The sequence below is a fragment of the Dasypus novemcinctus genome, chromosome 6 (assembly GCF_030445035.2).
Source record: "Dasypus novemcinctus isolate mDasNov1 chromosome 6, mDasNov1.1.hap2, whole genome shotgun sequence".
Taxonomy (NCBI): Eukaryota; Metazoa; Chordata; class Mammalia; order Cingulata; family Dasypodidae; genus Dasypus; species Dasypus novemcinctus.
In genome coordinates, this window is record NC_080678.1 from 128,444,034 (window position 1) to 128,467,459 (window position 23,426).

Consider the following 23,426-nt stretch of genomic DNA (forward strand, 5'->3'; position numbering starts at 1 on the left):
CTTCCATCTAGAATGGAGGATTTTTTTTTGCATTTCCAAGTTTTAGTAACTTACCAGTTTTTATCATTACTGCTTCCAGGCAGTGTAAACAGGCAGGCTCCATACCACACTGATCATAATCTTTCTCTGGCCACTGCTTTTTAAAATTTGTCAGTTCATAGTTTAAGCAGCTTCTTGTTTGACTGCAGCTGGCATGTGTTTTGGCTAAAAAAAATATATGTACATGTCTTATGTGCATGTGTGTATACAAATATATACATTATATATGTATATATGTGTGTGTATATATGCACAAACGTTATTTTTTGTCCCTTTCATTAGGTTTTGGGGAAAGGAAATTCTGTGATTCTGTTCCATCCTAATTCTTTACCTGTAGCATATATGAGAACTTTATTCTTTTTTATGGCTGAATAATAAATATTTCATGGTATAGATACGTCACATTTATCCATTCTTAGTTCATGGACATTTGTTTTGTTTCTACTTTTTGGCTGCTGTGAACAGTGCAGCTGTGAACAGTTGTACTTAAGTTGCTGTGTGGACATAGGTTTTCAGTTCTCTCGGGTGTATACCTAGGTGTGAAATTGCTGAGCTATATGGAAGCTTTATGTTTAACTTTTTGAGCAACTACCGAACTGTTTTCCAAGGTATAAGAGTGTTCCTATTTCTCCACATCCTCACCAACACTTGTTATTTTCCATTTTTTTTTTGTTACAGCCATCCTAGTGGGTATGTTGTTGTCTCTCATTGTGTTTTTTTTTCCATTTTGAGAACAATTTATTGCAGTCTTTCATTCATACATGAACGTACATAAACTATAAGTATGTAGTAAAAGTTGTGAACGTACAAACTGAATATGCATAGAATCATACAGGGCTCCCATATATTACCCCAACAGAAAATACCTTGCATTGTAAAATATTTCTAACAAATTATAAAAGTGCACTGTCAAAGTATTGCAACTAACTATAGTCCATATCTTCTTATGTTTGGTGTACTTTTTCCCCAGCCTACCCATTTTTTTTTTCATAAACCTTGTAATTTATCTAAAATGTGCAATTAGTGGCATTTGGTATAATCACTGAATTGCTCATTTATCATATCAGCCAATACTAGGGCATTTTCATTACTTTAAAAAACAGATAAATCAATATTGTACCTATAAGTCAGGAAGAGATGAGAGGTGGAGGCGTCTTTGGGACATGGAGCTGCCCTGGATGGTGCTTCAGAGGCAATCACCGGACATTGTAAATCCTCACAGGGCCCACTGGATGGAATGGGGGAGAGTATGGGCCATGATGTGGACCATTGACCATGAGGTGCAGAGATGCACAGAGATGAGCTTACCAAATGCAATGGATGTGTCATGATGATGAGAATGAGGGTTGCTGGGGGGGGGAGGGGGGGGTGGGGGGGTGGGGTTGAATGGGACCTCACATATATATTTTTAATGTAATATTATTACAAAATCAATAAAAAAAATATTATACCTATAAGTTAGCACTACTCATTAAATATCCTATGATTTACTTTGACCATTTCTATTCATTTCTAAACATTTTAGAGACAGCTTTTTACCAATTCTGCACAGATTAAACTTCATCTCTCCATTCTCTGACCACATTCTATTTTTTGTGCTTCCTGAACGTGTCTATTTAATGTCTTTCGTGAGAGTCGGTGGCATTCCAGCCATTATTTCCCCAAATACTCTTTCTGCCCCTTTCCTCTTCCCTTCTTGAACTCACATTGCACATGCTCAGCCCCTGAGCCTCTGCTCAGCTTTTCCCGTTCTTTTCTCTCTCTGGTCCTCTCTCTTTCCAATTTCAGTTCTTTCCTTTACATTACTGATTCTTTTTTCCATGATTTCAGATCTGCTTTTGTGTGCCTTTATTGTAATTTTAGTGTCACTTACTGTGTCTTTCATTCCCATAAGCTGTTATTTTTCTTTCCAAGGTTTCAGATTTTTCTTTGTGCTCACCCAGTGTCGTCTTAAGGTCTTATATTTCTTTAGCCATGTTGGCCTTCAACTCCATGATATAATAAATCCTAAAGGAGATTTGTATGAATGTCACTGATAAACTGTTTCAAGTCCTGTGTCTTGCCTGGAACTTTGATTTGCTCCTTTGCCTGAGTTATATTTTTTCTTAGTACGGATTGCAATGTTTTGGTGATGGCTAAGCATCTGATTCTGATGCTGAGTTACTCTGATGTTCAGTTTCTCTTTCTTGACTAGGGACTTACTTTTAAGTAGCTGTGTGCTACCACTGTTCTTTGACTATTGGTTCAACTTGTTCTAGATATTTAGAGCAATATATAAAACCAGGGCTAAGGAGCCAGTAAAGGGGTGCAGGTCAGTTTCCAAGGGCCTTGGAGAGGGTGGCAGTAAAGGCACTCGCTTGCCTCTTATTTACCATTTTTCTTTTTCATGCATTTTTCTGGTCTGCCAGCAGATGGTGCCCTGGGCAGACCACTCAGCTCAGACCCCAGGTGTTAGGAGTCACTCCCAGGCAGGTGGGTGGGGCAGAAGCCCTGTCTTCAGTGCTCACCAAGACTCACAAACAAACCTTAGAATCTGTTCTTCTCCTTGGGCCACCATAGCCTCCCTCCCTCTGCTATCTCAGCAACCAGCTGGGGCAGTAGGGAGGGTGCTTGAGAAGGCAAATTATCTTTAGCTCCCTGCTGACACTAAGGGCCACAATGTCTAGGCCCCACCAGACCTGGAAGTGTGTGACTCCTCCAATAAGGCAGACAAAGTTTGCTGGTCAAAATCTGAATTTGCAGTAGGCTGTATCCCTCCTTCTCCCTTTTCTTGGGGAAGAGGATCCCTACGCCCCTCTCAGTCTGCAGCCTCTGCAGTCCTCAGCCCTGCAGTTCACAGACTGCTGTTTTCCCTGAAGGTGGGGAATGCACTCCACTGCTGCTTCTGCAGCTTCACTCCTGTTCTTCTCTCCTCTCTCCTGGGTGGTGTTTTGCCTTGCCCTGGTGTCCTGAGCCCCAGAGCCGGTCTCCGCACTGTCTCCACTTATCTTCTTTGCTATTTGTTCTGTGAGAGAAGTGATCCCTCTGCCTCTCTACTCTCTAATTCTTAAAGACAGGGTTGATTTGGAATCATATTTTCTTTTTCCTATTTTTTTTTTTTTGTTAAAAAGTAAATAAATTAAAGACAGTGTCATAAGATATGATAGTTTAAAAAATCATCAGTGACTCTAGGACATGTACTTTTTTTTGTTTAGATTTTGACTTTGTGCATGCTTTCACAGAATTTTTATATAATTGCAGTGAGCATCTAATGATCATAATACATTTCCCCTACTATTAGTTCAAACATTTTAATATTTCTATTTTGTCTTCATAATCTCATTACATGGCATGTTATAATTTATTAACTAGTTACTCAAAGAGGAGACTAGTTTTCTAGTTTAATGCTTTTGTGTGCTTTTGAATAGTTTTGCATTTGTAAGTTTTTCATTGTCTTTTTGTTTTTTTTGCAATGTCTTTAAAATAAATTTGAGGGATTGAAATTAATGGACTAATTACCAGTCTTTATTAAATCATTAGAACTGTTACCCTTGTACTGACTATATATCTGTTTATGTCACTGGATGCAACTTCTTTTGAGATTTTTTTTTTTAACCCACTTTTTTTTTAAGACTTATTTATTTATTTATTTGTTTCTCCCTCCTCCCCCTCCACCCCAGTTGTCTGTTCTCTGTGTCTATTTGCTGTGTCTTCTTTGTCTATTTCTGTTGTCTTCAGTGGCATGGGAATCTGTGTTTCTTTTCATTGCGTTATCTTGTTGTGTCAGCTCTCCGCGTGGGCAGCGCCATTCTTAGGCAGGCTGCACTTTGTTTCGCGCTGGTCTGCTCTCCTTGCGGGGCTCCCCTACGCGGAGAACACCCCTGCGTGGGGGGACACCCCTGCGTGGCAGGGCACTCCTTGCGCACATCAGCACTGTGCATGGGCCAGCTCCACACGGGTCAAGGAGGCCCGGGGTTTGAACCGCGGACCTCCCATGTGGTAGACAGATGCCCTAACCACTGGGCCAAGTCCGCCACCTTCTTTTGAGATTGTTGCTTAAAATGTCAGCTGATATTCCAACCCTTAGTGCCAGAAGGGATTTTTGGGTGCTATTGTGTTCTTAACTACATCCTTTCTCTGACTTGAATAATGAAGGTTTTTAAAATGTATTCCATGTGTACTTTTTAAAAACAAAAGCACATATTCTTATCTTTAGAGGAGAGAAAATTACCCAAAAGTGGAAAAATAATTTGGTTTGGATATTGGAAGATGTGCTATTGATGTATTCATTTTTTATACAAATTTACTAGTTTCATTTTATTATTTCTAGATTTTTCTGTTATCCATAATCTTAGTTTATAAAAATGTTTATAAAACATTCATCTTTTAGCATATAGTTATTAATTTAATGTGTTCATTATTTGTGAGCATCTTGCAGGAATCATGAATAGCTTTTGAGCTTTATCACGTACAATTAAATGAGTGTATGCATTCATAATGATGTAATAATCTTTGTAATTATCTTTATTTTGGAATCTTGACCGTACCTTTTTTTTTTTTCCTTCTCAGATTCTGTCAATTTTTAAGAACAAATGCACCTTATAGCTCATGGAAGAAAAAACACAAATCAAGACATTTTTGGGTTCCAAGTTGCCAAAGTATGGAACGAAATCCATAAGAAGTACACTGCGGCCAGTGCCCAATGGGACACCTGTTAGTTTGTTTGGAACTTCCAAGAGTAGCAGTGCCCAAAGTGACATAAAAAATAATGGCTCCAGTTGTCCATCATCCTGTTCATTTAACTGGAGAAAAGCAAATAAATACCACCTTGGTGAACAGAGTGCTGGAGAGCCTGACAATACTCCAAATACACATGATAGATTCATTGATTCTGGAAAACATGCTCCTACTCAAAGAATGTTTGATAAAAATGGGATACAGGGGGGTTTGAAAAGTGTTTCTCTATTCACATCGAAGTTATCAAAGCCATCCAGTATGTTTGTGTCATCTACAGAGGACTTAAACCAAAAGTCCTTATCAGGACCATCTAATTTGGGAAAATTCACTAAAGGTACATTATTAGGAAGGACTTCATATTCTTCAGTCAGTGCTCCAAAATCACAGTTGAATGGATTTTATGGAAACCGATCCGCTCCTAGCATGCAAAGGCCTAGAGCAAACTCCTGCGCCACTAGAAGCAATTCTGGAGAAAGCTTAGCACAATCCCCAGACAATATTAAATCTATTACTTGTGAAAAAATGGTAAGGTCACAAAGTTTTTCACATTCCATTCAGAATTCATTCCTTCCGCCTTCATCTATAACAAGATCACATTCCTTCAATAGAGCTGGAGATCTTCCAAAGCCTTACCAGAACCAACAGCTACCCCTTAGAGTGCCTCTAAGGTCAAGTATGCTAGCGAGAAGTTCCCGTCAATCAGAAGTACTCAATGGGAATGAACATTTGGGTTATGGGTTTAATAGGCCTTATGCTGCTGGTGGAAAGAAACTGGCATTGCCAGATGGCCCGGGTGTAACTTCCACATTGGGTTATAGGATGCTTCGTCCCTCTTTACTGAAATCCAGCAGACCTTCATTTGCTGGGAATATCACAGTTGATGGTAATAAAAATCCACCTGCTGGCCTGTGTGTAGAAGAAGATGCTACAGTTTTGGTTCATAACAGAGCTATTGATAAGGACCAAGAACTAATTGAAAATGATAGTTATAGAACAGAAAACGACCAGACCACGAAGCATAATGCTAAGATTAGGTACCTGAGTGATGATGTGGATGACATTTCCTTGTCTTCTTTGTCATCTTCGGATAAGAATGATTTAAGTGAAGACTTTAGTGATGATTTTATAGATATAGAAGACTCTAACAGAACTCGAATAACTCCAGAGGAAATTTCTCTCAAAGAAGAAAAGCATGAAAATGTACCAACAAAGGATGTGTTTGATTCCCCGAAGGAAAATGAAAAAGACTTCAGTAAAACTGATGAATGGATAGATATAAATGTGTCTGGTAAATATTAATATCCTTAAGTTTGTTTGCTTTCCCCTAGATATTTTTATAACTGAATTACATTTAGGATTATTTTGTGATAAATTCCTAAGTACTATCAATCTAATGATTTAAATCTGAAGGATAGATCTAGGTAAAATTGAGGTGGGGCTGTTTTATCTTCTTTGTTCAGTGACTTTTGTACCCTGTCCTATTTTTTCACTCTATCTAGAACATCATCATCCATAAAAACACACTTCCCCTAAGGTACCTTTCCTTGGCTATTTTTTGGCTGTCATACACAGACCTATTCCTACTTGGAAAAAGCAATGCTTTAAAATTATTTTTTCCCACTCTTCCTGACCAGTGGCATAGCATTAAACCATCTCTTCCCGTATGGTAGCAGATCAGGATCATTACTATTTATTATGAGTAAAGCTATGCCAAAAGATAAATGAAATAATCTGCATTGTGTCTGACTTAATGCTTTTTTTTTTTAATCCCAGAAAAGTTTCATTTAAAGGAAGGGTTTTCTTTCTTGTTTAGCAATCTTTATAGTTACACTTTCAGAGGAGCTCTATTATTATTTTTTAATTGAAGAAAGTGAGATGGCCATGTTAAACATTTCTTTTTATAGTTCATCATCCTGACATTAAATGCTGGAGAAAATATATCTTTGTGCCCGTAAAGTTTGGAAAAAGAGCATACTACAGGGATTGGATATCGGCACTTGGTTTGATGAAGGGTTCCCACGTTGGGCCTAGAGTTCCCTTAAACCCTTGGTTGTCTCAGGGTCTTCTGAGAGCGACTGCCAGGCACATATTTTTTTTTTTTCTTTTAAGGAGATAACTGAAAGATTAAATAATATACAGAGAGGCAGGAAGTGTCCTGACCAGTGGTTGAAAAAGAAATATTTTGAGAAATATAAAAAGAATATGAGGCTTTGTTTCACATTCTAATGTTAAAAATGAAAGATGGTAAATGGATTTTCTTCATGTCTATTGGAAAATGTTTCAGTCTGTTATTTTTAAGATTTTGCCTCTTTTTTTATTGTTAAGGGTTTAAAAAAGGCTAGTGTGTGAATTTTTTGATATTTTTATTATGTTAAATAATTACAGCTGTAATTTTAGAACCTGAGAAATAATTATATTTTTGTCAAGTAATAGCTGTTTTTTTCTCTCTCTCTTTTTTATTAAATCAATTGAAGACAGGAGTGAATGTACCAAGCATGCTTCTGGGAATACGCTTGTTTCTTCAGATACAGATTACAGAGCTGGCTCTTCATTTGAACTTTCTCCATCTGACAGCTCTGATGGAACTTACATGTGGGATGAGGAGGGCTTGGAGCCCATTGGAAGCGTCCATCCGGTTGGGAGCTATGAGTCCTCCGAAATGAACAGCATAGTACGTATAGATTCGTGTACTTTTTTGAAATATTTGTTTATGTCACCTTAGAGACACTTGTGATATTGTTTAGACTTTTAAAAAGTTTTTGAGATAACTTTCCCAGAAAGAGAAATGGGCATTCAGATTTGCAAAAGGCCCGCAAAATATCCTACCCTAGTACATAATAAAGCATGGAAAATATATTTACATTTGTGTCACATGACACTTGACTTGAACATACACACATATATATTCATAATACATACATATATACGTTCTATATTGGTCAGGTTGAGTTAGGCCAGTGGGTTACAAAGGATGTGGGGAGGGAAGAAAATGTCTAGAGAAGGTTGTGGCTGTTGAAATTGAGGGGTGCTGCTGACATCTAGAGGCCAGATGCTGCCTAACAGCCTACAATGTACCAGACAGCCTCCCACAGGGGATCTGCTCTGGCACCGGGACCTCAGAGGAGGAACCTTGGCCGAGGCTGTGCTGAGGTACCTTTAAGCCCAGTTCTACCCCTGGTGTATTTCTAACTCTTTAGGGCACCTGTCTTCAGGGGTTTAAGCTGCTTTGCTCTTGGGGCTCCACCATCTTAATTTGGGGCCCTTGTGTCTCTGGTACAAAGGGAGAGAGTGTTGGCAGGGCTCCCTGTGCAGCTGCCCTTCTGCTTATGAGCCTTGAGCAGAAAAATTGGGTGCCCCGTGCTCAGGGGCCTGGAGGATGAGGAGAAGCAGGAGTGGTAAACACTAGGAGACCTGCCAGCTTCTATAAGCATGTTCCTACAAAATATGTGCAATGGAAGACTTAAAAACACTTACATAAGGATCTGCGGCAAAAGGAAAAAAGCCAAGGTCACAAGACATTAGAATAATGTAAGAGTAAGGTTAATAGGTTAAACCATGATTGTATTGTCCTGAAAACTTGCTGGAGGTAGTGGTTCTGAGCTTTCTTAATTCTAACCTAAAAAGGAAGTTCAGATTAAGACAAGGACATGAGCAACTACACGATCTGCATGGTCCCACCCCCTAAAAATCCCAAAAAGTATGGAATGATTACAGAGAAGCTCAACTATTCTTAAAAATGTGAAGCAGGGAAGGTTCCTTCCATGGGTCCTTTTTTTTTTTTGCTCTTATTATCTCTTTTTTCAAAGAGACATAGATCACACAAAATGTTACATTAAAAAATATAAGAGGTTCCCATACACCCCACTCCCCCCCACCCCTCTCTTCCCATGTCAACAACCTCTTTCATCAGTATGGCACATTCATTGCATTTGATGAATACATTTTGGAGCACTGCTACATGGCATGGATTATAGTTTATATTGTAGTTTACACTCTTTCCCAGTCCATTCGGGGGTTGCGGCAGGATATCTAATGTCCTGCATCTGTCCCTGCAATATCATTCAGGATAACTCCAAGTCCCGAAAATGCCCCCATATCACACCTCTTCTTCCCTCTCCCTGCCTTCAGCAACTCCCGTGGCCACTGTCTGCACATCAGTGATATAGTTTCTTCCATTACTAGAGTCACAATAATTCTATAGTGGAATACTAGTATGTCCACTGTAATCCATGTATTATTCCTCCTTCCTGAGAACCCTGATATGGTGATGTCCACTCCACCTCAAATCGAGAGGGGCTTAGATCCCACATGACTGATGGATGGGATTCTCTTGCTTGTAGTTGTAGACTTTCTTGGTTCCCTAGTGAGGTGGTTGACCATCCTCACCTCCCTCTTAGCTGACTTGGGTCAGTCCAACGAATCCAGAGAGTAGGTGTTGCAAATCTGCTGAGGCTCAGGGCTTGGCTGGCAGATGGACAGTACAGAGATTCAAGTCTCCTGAGCATACAGCAATGCCAGCACCAACCACAGTCTCAGTAAAAGTGACAGAAGAGGCATGCATAGAGAGGTCACATCTGAGTCCAGCTCCATCACAGTCAAAAGCACAAATTTCAAAGTAGGGCCCACTGGTAAGGTACTGAACTCCAGAGCCATCTGCCATGACTGTAGCATGGGTGTCTCCATAGCTCTCAGGAGCACCACTACCTGGGGTTGTCTCTGCTTTGGCTATCTCTGAGATCCTGTGAGATGTATGTAAGTGTGACCCCTCTGATGTCCTCCCGACTCATTTTGAAGTCTCTTAGCCATGTAAATTCATTTGTCTTTACTGTTTCCCCCTTTTTTTCAAGATCTTTTACTAGTTGTATCACCAGCTGGTGCTTGGTAGAAATCCCTTGGTGTCAGGGAGGCTCTTTCCCGGGAGTCATGTCCCACACTGTGGGGAAGGTAATGCACATACTGAGTTTGGCTTAGAGAGTCGTCACATTTGAGCAACATGGAGGCTATCAGGAGGTAACTCTTAGGCACTTTGCTGCTCTAGGCCTAGTTGAAATTTCAAGCACACAGGCTCATAAGCAGAGTTATCAGTATCAAGGGCGCATCGTTGGACCATCCTTCTTCACTGGTCTGTGCCCTTGCACTTGGGGGATTGTTGCTGCTCAATTGGGGAGTGCAACAGAGTTTCCTGGAATGGGAACTCAGCACTCCCTCAGTTGTGTGAAACTACCCAGTCTGTCAATACCAAATGAACATCCGAACATAACTATATACCTTCTATTTCTAATCTTTAAACCTATCATTACCGTTTAATTTTCTTATTAATTGAATTTGGCAATATATTAGGCTTCATTTTTGAAGAAGTTTTGGATCACAGAAGGGTTCAACTGGCAGGGAAGGAGCACTGCTGTGGGGTGTCATTGATGGGGGATGCATGGGTCGGGGGGAGTTCTTATAAAGACAGTGCTTTGATAAATAGTAAATGCTGTCTGTAATGACACCCTCAGAGTCCATAAATGGTGAGTTTTTGTTGCCACGTTTAAAAAATGTGCTTCAGCTTCAGTAAAATTAATGACACAATTCTAAAAGACATGTAATTTAGTAAATTGTTTCTGTAGTGTGGCCAGTCAGTGCAGTCCAGCTCCACAGCAGCAAAGTCTGTCTCAGTGCACTGACCAATCATAGAACATTAATGAATGGATTGTGTATCTTTCACAAATAGTTCCTATAGCTGAGCATTTGATAGGAGTTTAGTAGCAATGATTTTGAATTTCTATTCATTATTTAAAATTTTTTTTTAATTAGGGAAGTTGTGGGTTTATAGACCAATCGTGCATAAAATACAGGATTGTCATATACTACCCCGTCACTAATGCCTAGCATTGGCATGACACATTTGTTAAAATTGATGATAGCACTTTTTTGGACTATCTAATTACTGTTAGTATCTTATTACTATTAAAACTAGTAATTGTACTAATTTTTTTTAACATTAGTTACCTTTGTGACAATTGATGAAAAATTATTAAAATAGTATTATTAACTGTTGCCCCTAGTTTACATTAGGTGCATTTTTCTCCGTAGACCATCCTATTAATATCTCATATTAGTGTCATGCATTTTTTATAATTCACGAAAGAATGTTCTTGTACTATAAACTATAGTCCATCATCTACAATAGGGTTCATTGTGTTATACAGTCCTATGGCTTTATCTTTTAGTTTTTATTGTATTAACATATATGGCCTAAAATTTCCCCTTTTAACCACATTCATCTATATAATTCAGTGCTCTTAATTATAATCACAATAATGTGTCATCACCCCATTCATTTCCAAACCTTTACAATCAACCTAAATAGAAATTCTCTACAAATTAATCAACTCCCCATTCCATAGTGCCAACCCATCCCCTGTGTGGCAGGTTGAGATTATTTTAGTGAATCCCCCAAAAAAGATTATGTTTGTAAACTGGCCTGTTCCTCTGGGTGTGATATTCTTTGACTGAATTAAAGTCAAAGGTTTTAAGTTCACTTAAGAAAATCAATTTAGGGCCTTTGATGTGACCAAGTTAGTAGAGCATGAGTCCCCTCCCCCTTGGTGGGCTGATATAAACCAGCTCTCACTCAAGAAGACATAGGAAGAGGAGAGAATTTTGTCAGTTTTGATCGTGGAGCCCTGGGGAGAGGAGCCATTCACCTGATAGTTTGCAGCTGAGCTGCTGAGAAAGCCTGGAAAAAAATAAGCCCTATGCCAGACTGCTTTAGGAAGCCCTGAGAGACAAGCCCTGTGCCAGCCTACAACTGAGATGGAAGAAGCTGGACCCATGAAACTTTAATAGAAAGGAGAGACCAGGCAGAGATCGCCTGCCATCTTGCTTTAACACATGGAAGCTGACTTTGGTGAGAGAGCAGCCTTGAGTTGGACTCTTTAGGGCCTTGCAACTGTAAGCTTTTACCCCAAATAAATACCCTGTGTAAAAGCCAACAAATTTCTGGTACTTTGCCTCAGCACCCCTTTGACTGACTAATACACTGTGGTAATCTATATTCTAGATTCGAACTCTATGAATTTACTTAATATAATTAGTTCAGATCACTGAGACCATACAGTGTCCTTTTGTGTCTGGCTTACTTTACTCAGCAGAGAAAGAAAACAAAAGATGAGTGGTTCAGATATTGAGAGGCTGGACTATTCAGGGACTTTATATTTTAAGAAACATTGCAAGTAATGTGGATAATATGTCATATAAGTATGATAATATGTCAAATGCCATTGGTGTGTTTAAAGGCATTCTTTGTAACTCATTAGTATGTAAAATATGATTTTTTTAGTAGTTGTATGGAGAATTGGCATTCTTTGTGGATATATTCAATTCCTTGTGGATTTCAGGCAATGTAAGTTTCTACATTTGGATAAACCTGTGTCTTGGAAAAAATAAATACTGTAACTGGTAGTTAAAGTTACACAGACATACAGTAGGATGTACATTTAATTTAGAGAGACTCTTTATCTCATTAGATAAAGAATGTTCAAGGAAGTGAATTTGGCTCAACTGAATGTCCAGCCTACCATATGGGAGGTCCAGGGTTCAAACCCAGGGCCTCCTGACGTGTGGTGAGTGGGCCCATGTGCAGTGCTGATGCGCGCAAGGTGTACCGTGCCATGCAGGGGTGTCCCCTGCATAGGGGAGCCCCATGCGCAAGGAGTGTCTGTGCCCGGCAAGGAGAGCTGCCCTGCGCGAAAAAAGCTCAGCCTGCCCAGGAGTGGTGCTACACACATGGAGAGCTGATGGAGCAAGATGACACAACAAAAAGAGACACCATTCCAGGTGCCGCTGACAAGAATGCAAGCAGACACAGAAAAACCCACAGTGAATAGACACAGAGTAGACAGTGTGGGGGGAGAAGGGGTGAGAAATAAAAATAAATCTTAAGAAAAGAAAAAAAAGAATGTTCAGAAAATATTTTGTAGCCTTTTGTGCTTTCTTATTAAGACTTCTTAAAAAGAGATTAAGATGATTACAGTGGAAATGAACAGTGTGTCCAACAGATGTCTGCAATAAACCACATGGCACAACATTTTTCAGAGGTTCACCATCTTCTTTTCATAGTTCAGTAACTAGTGACAAATAGCATACCTAGAAGAGTCCAGAACTCATCTGGGTTGATCGTTAGTCTTTAATATTCACGAGCTTCCTTCTTCATCACTAGGCTGCTGTATCTGGAGTGGGAAATAACAAAAATATTCATTGTTTGCTTCTCTACTTGGCTTCTCTTCTAAGAGGCTAGAAGACAATCTTTGAAATGATAGAGAATTGATGGCAATAGTTGAGAAGAGTGTGTTCAAATCTACTAGGGGAAGAGATTTGTCATTTTTGCTATGAAGTTCTGTCAGTTTTTTACTTTGTAAATTTTAAGCTTATTTTGTTGAGTGCATACCTGTTTACAATTTTTGTTTTCTTGGTGAATTGAACTTTCAGTCATTATTTAGTGATCCTTTTATCCCTGATTATGATTGTGGTTTTAGTGTCTATTTTTCCAGATATTAATATACCTCATCAGTTTTATTTATGTTTTTTATCTCCTTTTATTTTCAAGTTTTTTGATGTATATAGCAAATAGCTGATTGTTTAAAAAAAATCCAGTCGGTATCTTTTTTTAAACTGGTGAGTATAGTCTGTTTTTGTTTTGCATTTATTGATATACTTGGACTTCATTCTGACATTTCATTATTTTTTTATTTAAATTGTTTTGATTTTTCTGTTTCTTCTATTCTTTTCCCCCAATATTTTTAACCGATAGCTCTAACTTCACCCAAGAGGAACCTTAATTTATCGTTATTTTTATTGGTCTCTCCATCTCTTCTCACCAGAGGTCTCCCCAACCCATCCCCTATTTACACCCCATCGACATCCCCAACCCCTAAAACACCACCATGGAAATTTTCTAGAATAGTGCTAATTCCAGTCCAGGTCAAGATAAGGAGATTTCTCTAGAGTGTAAGTCAACATCCACTACCAACACAGTTTTTAGTTCAATCTATTGTTTAGTTCAGCTGACATTGTTTTGATAGCAAGATATTCTTTTTAAAGGAAGCATTGTGTTGATTTAACTTCTGCATAAATCTCTTATCTTGGGTGGACCCTAACACACAGTTTGCAGATAGATCAGTGTTTGCTTAGGAGGGGTCTCAAAGCTGGGCTATTTATGCATTTAAATGCTGACAGTATTTGATTGAGACATAATTTACATCTAATGCATATTGCTCAATGAATTTTGACAAATGCCTTTTAACAGTCATTTAGTTTAAGGTATAAAATTATCTATCACCTCAAAATGTTACCTTCCTGTTCCTTTCAGTCATTTTTTCATCCTCCAGAGGCTCGCCAACTATTCTGATTTCTGTCACTATGTAAGTTTTGCCTCTTCTTGAATTCCATATAAATGGAGTTACAAAAAAATATTATTTTTAAAAAAAATTTCTGGCTTCTTTTTTTTTTAATTGACTTTGTAATAATATTACATTAAAAATATATATATATATGAGGTCCCATTCAACCCCACCACCCCCACCCCACCTCTCCCCCCCCAGCAACACCCATTCCCATCATCATGACACATCCATTGCACTTGGTAAGCACATCCCTGGGCACCTCTGCACCTCATGGTCAGTGGTCCACATCATGGCCCATACTCTCCCCCATTCCATCCAGTGGGCCCTGTGAGGATTTACAATGTCCGGTGACTGCCCCTGAAGCACCATCCAGGGCAGCTCCATGTCCCAAAGACGCCTCCACTTCTCACCTCCTCCCGCCTTTCCCCATACCCATCAGCCACCATGTCCACTTTTCCCAATACAATGCCACCTTTTCTATGTGGACACTGGATTGGTTGTGTTCTGGCTTCTTTTAATCACTATGTATTTGTTAGTTGTAGTTTGTTTATTCTTCTTACTGTTACATATTCCTTTGTGTGAACATTCTACAACTCATTTTATCCATTTCTTTCTTGATGGGCATTTAGGTTGTTTCCAGTTTTTGGCAACTAGTGAATTCTGATGCTGTGAAGATTTTGTTATATGTCTTTCGGTGATTATTTATGCATTTCTGTTGGTAAAATATGTAGAAGAGGAATTCCTAGGTTATAACGTATGCTTGTGAAAAGCATTAGATACTGTCAAACAGTTTTCCAAAGTGGTTGTACCAGTTTACACTCGCAGTGGCACTGAGCGAACTTTCCAGCAGTTCAGCTTCCTTGCCAACACCTGGTGTTGGCTGCCTTTTTGCTGTTCTGGTGGTATTGTATTAAGAATTTGGGCTGTGTTTCCTGATAACAACTCAGGTTGAGTATCTTCATATGTGTTCATTGGCCATTAAGTTACTCTTTTTTTGTGAAGTACTTTCTATCAGGTATCAGGCTGTCTACATTTTTTCTTACTGACTTATGAGAATCTTTTATATATTTTGGATATAAATCTTGTGTTGGATGTATATATATGTCTTCTTCACTTATAGGTTGCTTTATTATCTTTTAATAATCTTTTTTGAAGAGTAGAAGTTCTCACTTTCAATATAGTCCAATTTGCCAGTTTTTGTTTGCAGGTTTTTGAACTGTGAAATTTTGTTTACCCTAAAATCATGAAGAAAACATTTATTTTTCAATTTTTCAACTTTAGGTCTATAATCCATCTGGAATTATTTTTGTGTATGGTGTGAGGTAGAGGTCAAGATTAAATATATTTATTTTTCTCTTTTGGGAAAGATATCTTTCCCCCACTGTACTGCAGGGTCATCTTTGTCAAAAATCAGTAGCTGTATACGTATTTCTTGATTCTTTTTAGTTCCATTGGTCTCTTTGTCTATCCTTGTGTCAATACTATGCTGTTTTAATTACTATAGCTTTAAAATAAGTTTTGATGTTGGTAGTGTAAATCTTCTAGCTTTGTTCTTTTCCAAGATTGCCCTAGTTCTTCTTAGCATTTTGAATTTCCATTTAAATATTAGAATGAGATTATCAGTTTTTGCAAAGAACTGGTGGGAATTGCATTGAATTTACAGATCAATTAGGGGGAGAATTGACATTTATGATATTGACTCTCCAATCCATGAGTATGTCATATCTCTCATTTTTTTCCAGTTTAGAAATATTTCTTGATAGTTTTTTTTTATTTTTTAAAGATTTTACGTATTTGAATTATTGTTAGGTATTTGATTTTGCTGCTGTAAATGGCACCGCTTATAAAATTCTCTTTTCTAAGTTTTTTTTGTTATACGTGCAAATATACTTGTTTTTTTTGTGTTTACAGACTTTTTTTTTTTTTCCTATGATCTTGCTAAATTCACTTATTCTAATAAATTGCCTGTGGATAGTTTTGGAATTTCCACATATACTACCCAATCATAATTCTTTGTTGTTGTTGTTTGTTTTCCAACAAAGTTTAAACAAAAGCCACCAGCTGAGAGATTATTTGCAACACATTTAACAAGAATTAAATTCACACCACATGAGAAACTCTTCCATATCAGTAAGAGAAGTGCTTACACATTTTACTACGCATTTCTTTAACTTTGTTTTACTATGGGAATAGCTGGCTAGATTTGGGTTTCTACCTTGGTGACTGAGGCAGCAAGGCTTTATTGAGACTTAAATGCATGGCATATGTAATAATATTCTGAGCAATATTTTATGTGGGATAAGGAACTTTGTAGGTTATTTGTACTAAATTTTGGAACTTTTCTATTGTCCAAAAATATAGAATAGGAATGTCTGAAGATCAAATATGGCTTGTGTTAGCCTTATTTGTTTTTATTTTGAGTTTTAGAGAAAATTCCAGGAATTTAAAAATTATTCTTTTTTCTCTATCAGAGTGGTTTCAACTGTCATTTAATTTTTCAGGACCGTAGTTTACCTGTTTACTGTAGTCCTTTGTTTTCTGTTTGTTATCAAATGTCTGCTTTTTGGAAAGTGACTCATTTGCAGTCTTTTTGGAGAATAACTTTGATATAGGGCTTTTATGGAACTTGGTGAAGATTGGGACCTTTATCCTAAAACCTGCAGGGGAGGCGTTGGAGAATTTTAAGCTGGAAAGGAACATCATTTGATTTACGCTTTTAAAATGTTATATGTGAAGATTGAGTTAGAAGGGAACTGGAGAGAATGCTGGAAGGTCAGTCATGAGGTGTTTAAGTGAGAGGCGGTAGGAGCTGGGCTAAGGAGGTGGCGGAGTAGAGATCTATCGAGAGAAGTGGGCAAGCTTTGAGAGGGATTTAGGAGGCACAGTTGGTCAAACTCTGTTGTTGATTGACAGTAGGGAAGCAATTCTTTTGGCCAGATTCATCCTAAATTGCCAGTTTGCCCTGTTACTTTGCTGTCAGTGTTCCCGTCCTAGTAATGCCAGTCTAACTCCTTTTGCTGCTTCTCCCGTGACCGTCCTCCCTTCCTCCAGGCCTGTCCAGCTGCTTTGCTGTCTCTAGCTCCTGCCGCCTGGCTTGAGTCTGACTGACCCTTCATCTCTCACAGTGCTCCTTGAGGTTTCTGGCACTCAGTAAATATTTGTTTGAATGTTTGCCGTAAGGACACAAGGCAAATATTGCCACATAGTTCAGAGTAAATACAAACACAGTAAAGGTACTGTTTATTTAGTACTGCTCATTTGTTTTTTCTTTACACATTGTGACATAACCTATTTACAAAATAAGTTTCTAAGGTATCACGTGTCATAATAGCAATCATCAAGTGACTAAAAATGTGACACTGGCATGTATTTGATAGTGGAGGGACAGCTTACAGAAAGTTGAGACGGTCCTTATATAGGTAAATGAAAATTTCAAACTGATATTGATACTTTCAGCTATGCTCTGAACCAGAATCTCAGAACTTACAGGAAGAGAAGGGATCAGATCAGAAGACAGAATGAGATGAGGAAACTAAATTTTTCTTAATTCAGATATTTTATCAGACTAGTGAATATTCCATGTGCATTTAATTATTAGCATAGCTTCTTTTTGACATGTTAGTGTAACTTTCATGTTTGAAAAAAGTTTAAATTTACCAAATATAGTTGTTGTGACCCTTTTAACGTAATTATATTTTCTTCACTCTTTATTAATATTTCTTGTAGATTAAGTTGACGTTAATTCGATAACATTTATTGAGCTTCATGTCCCAAGCATGCGTTAAGTGCTGAGGGTACTGAGATGTATTTCAGTGAGTTCAAAATTTAGTATGAAAGGCAGATATATTATAAACAGATGACCATAGTATAATTTTGTGAGTGATATCATGTGTTGATGAGAATGCATGTGCTCTTGAAGTAACAGACGGGAAGTTGCACTCTGGGTGTGTGTATGAGAGAGTGTGTGTTTAGAAAGTGTGTATTCGAAGCGGAAGAATGAATGCAGAGTGGACCACTTGGCCAAGGAGAAGGGAGGGCATGCATGTTGGCATAGTGAAGGGCATGTGTGATGGTATGGAGGGATTACAAGTCACGGTGTGTGAGGAACGTCAGCCCTGCTAAGAGTAAAGTGTGAGGCAAAGAGCAGCTTGGGGCGAAACTGGGGACATAGGAAAGTGGGAATGAGCAGAAATCTATTTCAAACTCAACTCAGATTTTTAACATAGTATAAAAGACTTAATGATACTGTATCACTATCTCTATTTCAAATCCTTACACGTACTTCCTATTTAATCCTATGTATTGGACCAAAAGCAGAATATTTTTTTCTGAGCAATTTTTTTTCTTCTTTCATAGAAATGGAGTAATTCTTGGACTGTCTAAGCCCCTTCTGTGTTCAAAACTTGTGTTTCAGAGAAAAAGTCAACATAAAAGTGATTCGTTTTTTAAAAACAGTGATTTGTTCGCCATCCTGTTCCTTTTAACCTAGCGTAGTGCCTGGTCTGGAGCAGCAGTTAGTAATATTTATGGAGAAAAGACTGAATTCCATGAGTGAGATCAGATAGATAATATAAACTTATTAATGAGGGCACACTGAGCTGAGAAGTTGAATGTCCTTCACTAACTGGGGGGCCTTTTAGGAATTCAGTTACATGTGCTGATCTGAATGAATAATTGATCCTCTTTCAACTCAGCTACTCTGTTCATTTGTCCTTTGGTGATTAGAACAAAAGCTCAGGATTTTATTGCCTTCGGGCTGTCCAAGGTTTAGTGGCATTTAGGGGTACCTCCAGTCTTTTCCCCTGGTTTTAGTGGTCAGGTAACCTCTAACTGCAGAAGCTACCAACCTGGTAGCTCAAATTGGGTTGCCGGAAGGCATAGTTCGGAAGTTGGTCCGAAACCTTTCTACCTTGTATTGTGAAATGGAGTAGTAAAAGCATGAGAACATTAGACGAAGTGTCAGGCAGTGGAAATTTCCTCCCTGCTGTATGATTAGAACCTCATGTGACATACGCCTTTGCAGTACTGCTCATTTGGAATAGGTTGCGTCTAGTGGCTTGAGACGATTCCAAGCTCTGATAGTCTATTTCTTTTTCCTTCCTTCTGAGGCTTGCTGTCTCTTAACTTGTTTACAGTCCTGGAAGAAGTGAGGACCTTGCAATACCAGTCTTGAAAACACCTGACCTCTTGAAAATTTAAATTTCCTAAATTGTACCCATTTATTTTGAAATTCTTTTTGTTGGTGGTTAGAAGGCTTTCTGGCTAACCTGGCGGTGACAAATAGGAAGGAATTTTTTTCCTGCCCACAAGATGGATACATGATATAGATGGATTTTTTTTTTAACTTTTAATTTTAGACTTAAGAAAATTACAAAAATAGTATTGAGAGTTTCTGTAAACCTGTTACTCTTCATCTCCCAATGTTAACTTATTATGTAACCATAGTGCAATTATCAAAACTAGGAAATTTAATTTGATATAATGATTCTAATTAATCTGCAGACCTTATTTGAATTTTGCCAGTTTTCCAATTTAAAACCTTTTTTTCTGGTTCAAATGAGCCTGGGATTCCACATTGCATCTGGTTATCCTGATTCCTCCAAGCCGTGACAGTTCTCAGTCTTTCGTAATCTGGACACTTTGAAGAGTGATGACAAGTTATTTTGCAGAAGTGCTCCTCAGGGTTAGGGTTTGTATGCTGTGTTCTCACAGTTAGATTGAGGAGATACCTTTCTGGCAGGAATGCCATAGAAGTGATGTTATCCCTTTCACTGCACCATGTCAGGAAGGGATGGTGTTTTGATGTGTTATTACTGGTGATTTTAACTTTGACCATTTGGTTAAGGTGGTATCTGTCACGTTGCTCTACTGTAAAGTTACTGGTTCTCAGTTTTTAATTAATATTTTATGGACAGATACTCTGAGACTATTCAAACATGCTATTTAGTTTCATACATTAATTTTATTATCTATTGATGATTCTTGCTGTGATGTTTACCTAGTTGTGATTTTCTTTTTATTGAAATGCTGCTATAAAAGTGCTCCCTTCACCCTATTTGTTTTATTTTTCATTCAGTTATTTATATCAATATAGATTTGTGACTCTTTATTCTATGTATTATAATCCATTATTATTATTTAATTTTTCTTCTAATTGTTCCAGATGTGAGCATTGGGAACTCCTTCAGTTTGGTTCTTCTGTCTTTTTTGATATGTCCTATTATATTTTGAGCACTTGCATATTTTCTGGCACCACAAGAAGTCCCCTGCTGGAGTCAACATTTTCTCAAGGACCTTTGTTCCTTTTATTGGAGAATGATATTTAGACATCGAGATCTCGGTGCTCGTGTGCTCATTGATATGAGGTATTATTTCTTTTAGGTTCTCGGCTGAGCTAGGAAATTTATGTATATGTTTTCTCTCTTCACACACACACCTGTATTTAGTTTTCAGTCCATCTGTGTGTGTATATATAAAAGACCATGCGTTCCCATTGATATGTTTGATTCCAGTGCAACACCACAGAGTTCATTCTAGCGTTCCCCCCTTTTTTTAAGTGAGAAATCTGGCTCTCATGAACCAGAATATATTTACTTCTTTGTTTAATCCTCGTATACACGTAGTTGCAGAATAGCTATCTCATTAACTGTGAAAAATAAATTTATTAACTTAGGATTTTTTTTTAACTTTAACCTTGTATTCAAAATACTATTTTATATTTTAGTCTTACACTCAAAATATTATTTTCCAAGTTTACTTAGGTTAGTTCTTTTTATCTTCTTCCCCTTCAGTGTGATCATGTCATTCATTTGTAATGTTAGGTTCATTTGCTACTGCTTGTATTTCATTTTATGTTTCCCCTGCATCATGGCTTATATTAATTGTTTACTTTCTAAGTATGTAAAATATTACTGAGGTTCTGGACTCAGGGCAAGACACAATGGGATTCTCAGAGAAGGTCCCTTTCCCCTCATCTTTTCTGCCAGTAATTCTCTACTCCCTGGAGATAACCACTTGCATTAGTTTCTGCTTTATCCTTACTGTATTTCTCTACACAAATGATCAGATATCTGTATGCTTTGTTTTATTGCCTTCTTTCTTACATTAAGGTGGTACTCATAGATTATTTTTTCTTGCATTTTTATTTTTTCATTTAACAGTATATCCTAGAAATCACTTCATGTCACTTCATAGAGAATGTCTTCATTCTTTTAAGCAACTGAATGGTACTTGATTTGATAGCTGTACCATTGTTTATTCAATTATTTAATTACTCTCCTAAGAATATGCATTAAGGTTATTTCCCATATTTTGCAGTTCTAAACTTCAACAGTGAATATCTTAGTACATATGTATTTTCAGATTTTGAGATAAAAGCTACCACCTTACCTATGTCCATACCAGCTCCTCTTCAATTCTTATAAAATTCTGCATATTAGAATGGTAGCCAGTGTTACAGTAGGATGGCTGTTACTGATATTTTCCTAGAACATTCCAGTCACATTCTTCTCTTATCCAAAACTTACCTTTCTTCCATGATGGTAGAAACAATCTTCTAAAATGAGTTGGTACATTCTGCTGTACACTCACTGAGTCTTGGAGAATTTTAAATTTTGGGGTTGCTTACATTGGTTATTTGCACTTGATGCATCTTCCTTTATAGGCCGTGCTATCTACTTCTACTCTCATGTCCTGTTTACCAGCTATTTCTGTCATCTGCTGATTCATAGAATTCCCCTAAATGTTATATAAGAACTTTAGTATCATTTTCCACCTGATCTTTGGTCTCCTTGAACAATAACTTTGACTTTGATCACTTGGAAGCATCATTCATTAACTCTCTTAATAGTGTTCTTCACTGTCAGCCCTTATATTGGGACCTTAGTCACTCTTCCATTGTTACAAAATTAGGTGTTCTCTCTGGTGTGGTAGGCAGAATAACGGCTTCCCCAGAGGTGTCCACACCCTGGTTTGTGGACTCTGCAAATATGCTTGTTTACATGGCAGAAGGGAAGCTAGAGAACAGTCGTAGATAGGAACCAAGATTGCGAATCAGCTTTAAGATTGCGTTATCGTGGGTGTCCAGGTGGGCCCATGTCATCACAAGGGTCGTGAAAGTGGAGGAGAGCGCGGACAAGCGGAGGCAGGAGCCAAAGGCCAGCGAGGCGCAGGAAGGGGACTGGAGCCAAGGGCAGCCTCTGGGAGTGGAAAAGACAAGGAAACCTCCCTAGAGCTTCCAGGAAGGAACGCATCTTGATTTTAACCCATGCCTGACTTCTGACCTTCAGACCTTTGGGAGAATAAATTCATCTTGTATTGTTGTAAACCACTAAGTTTGTGGTAATTTGTTAGAATAGCAAGAGAAACTAATGTACCTTGTTTTTTTAAATTCTAGAATTAGACTTATTTGTGTATTTCCTAACTTAAGTTCAATCCTGTTTCCATTGCTCATACTTTTTACAATTAAAATATTTATTCCCTTCTTTCTGTGGTGCTTCCCAGGAGGCTGAAAGAGAGATGGGCCTCCCATAAGAACAGGAGCTCCTGAGGCGGAGAGGAGAGGTGGGATTTTGTGTGGGACTCCTCCTGGCTGCAGGTGGATCTGCCTGCACTTGTGGCCGTGAAGTAGGTTGCGGTCTTTAGCAGTAAAGCCATGTTGAATAATGAGTTATTACTATAGAGCCTTTACTGCTTTCCAATGAATCATTCTCGCCACAGTGATTAGATGGTGGGCGGCAGATACCAGCATGTATGTTTAAGAAGTTGAAATGCCACGTGCCTTCATGGTATAGTGTAGTCCTTTTGTTGGATGATGTAAAAGTGAATTATTTTATGGCCTCAGTTACTACAGCAGCCTAAAGTTACTTCTTTTTAGATTTAATTTCCTGTCTTTAAACTAATCAGGTAACAGTATGTCAGTAAGTGCCTATTTTAACTGAGTGCATTTCGATCAGTCTTAATTCATATTACATTAAATGGCAGTTTAGAAACATGAAAAAAGCAAGTGTCTTTGATTACATTGTAGAATTTCACATTTAAGGACACATGCTTTTTGAGAGGGTGGTAATAAAAATAAAATGAGGTAAAATTTAGGAGTAGATTATAATAACCCCATAGATTATTAATTATAGTACTGGAGATTTGCCAGTCATTATGCTAGTTAAAAAGTTTATTTTATCCTTAAAACTCTGTAAGTAGAGTTGTTTTCATTCCATTTTACAGGTGAGGAAAATGAGGTTTAGCTGACTCAGCTGGTTAGTAGCAGGATGGAGTTTGAATTGG

At 38.0% G+C, this 23,426-nt stretch overlaps 1 protein-coding gene across 2 annotated transcripts in view; it reads left to right on the forward strand.

The window, feature by feature from the left end:
• The window catches only part of CCSER2 (coiled-coil serine rich protein 2), a 165,198-nt gene that overhangs the window by 28,578 nt on the left and 113,194 nt on the right, over nt 1–23,426 (forward strand). For both annotated transcript variants that reach the window (XM_004484502.5, XM_004484500.5), the window contains exons 2-3: nt 4,588–6,043; nt 7,230–7,426. In XM_004484502.5, coding sequence (XP_004484559.1) covers nt 4,627–6,043; nt 7,230–7,426 — 1,614 coding nt within the window. In that variant the 5' untranslated portion in view covers nt 4,588–4,626. The remainder of the gene's footprint in view (nt 1–4,587; nt 6,044–7,229; nt 7,427–23,426) is intronic.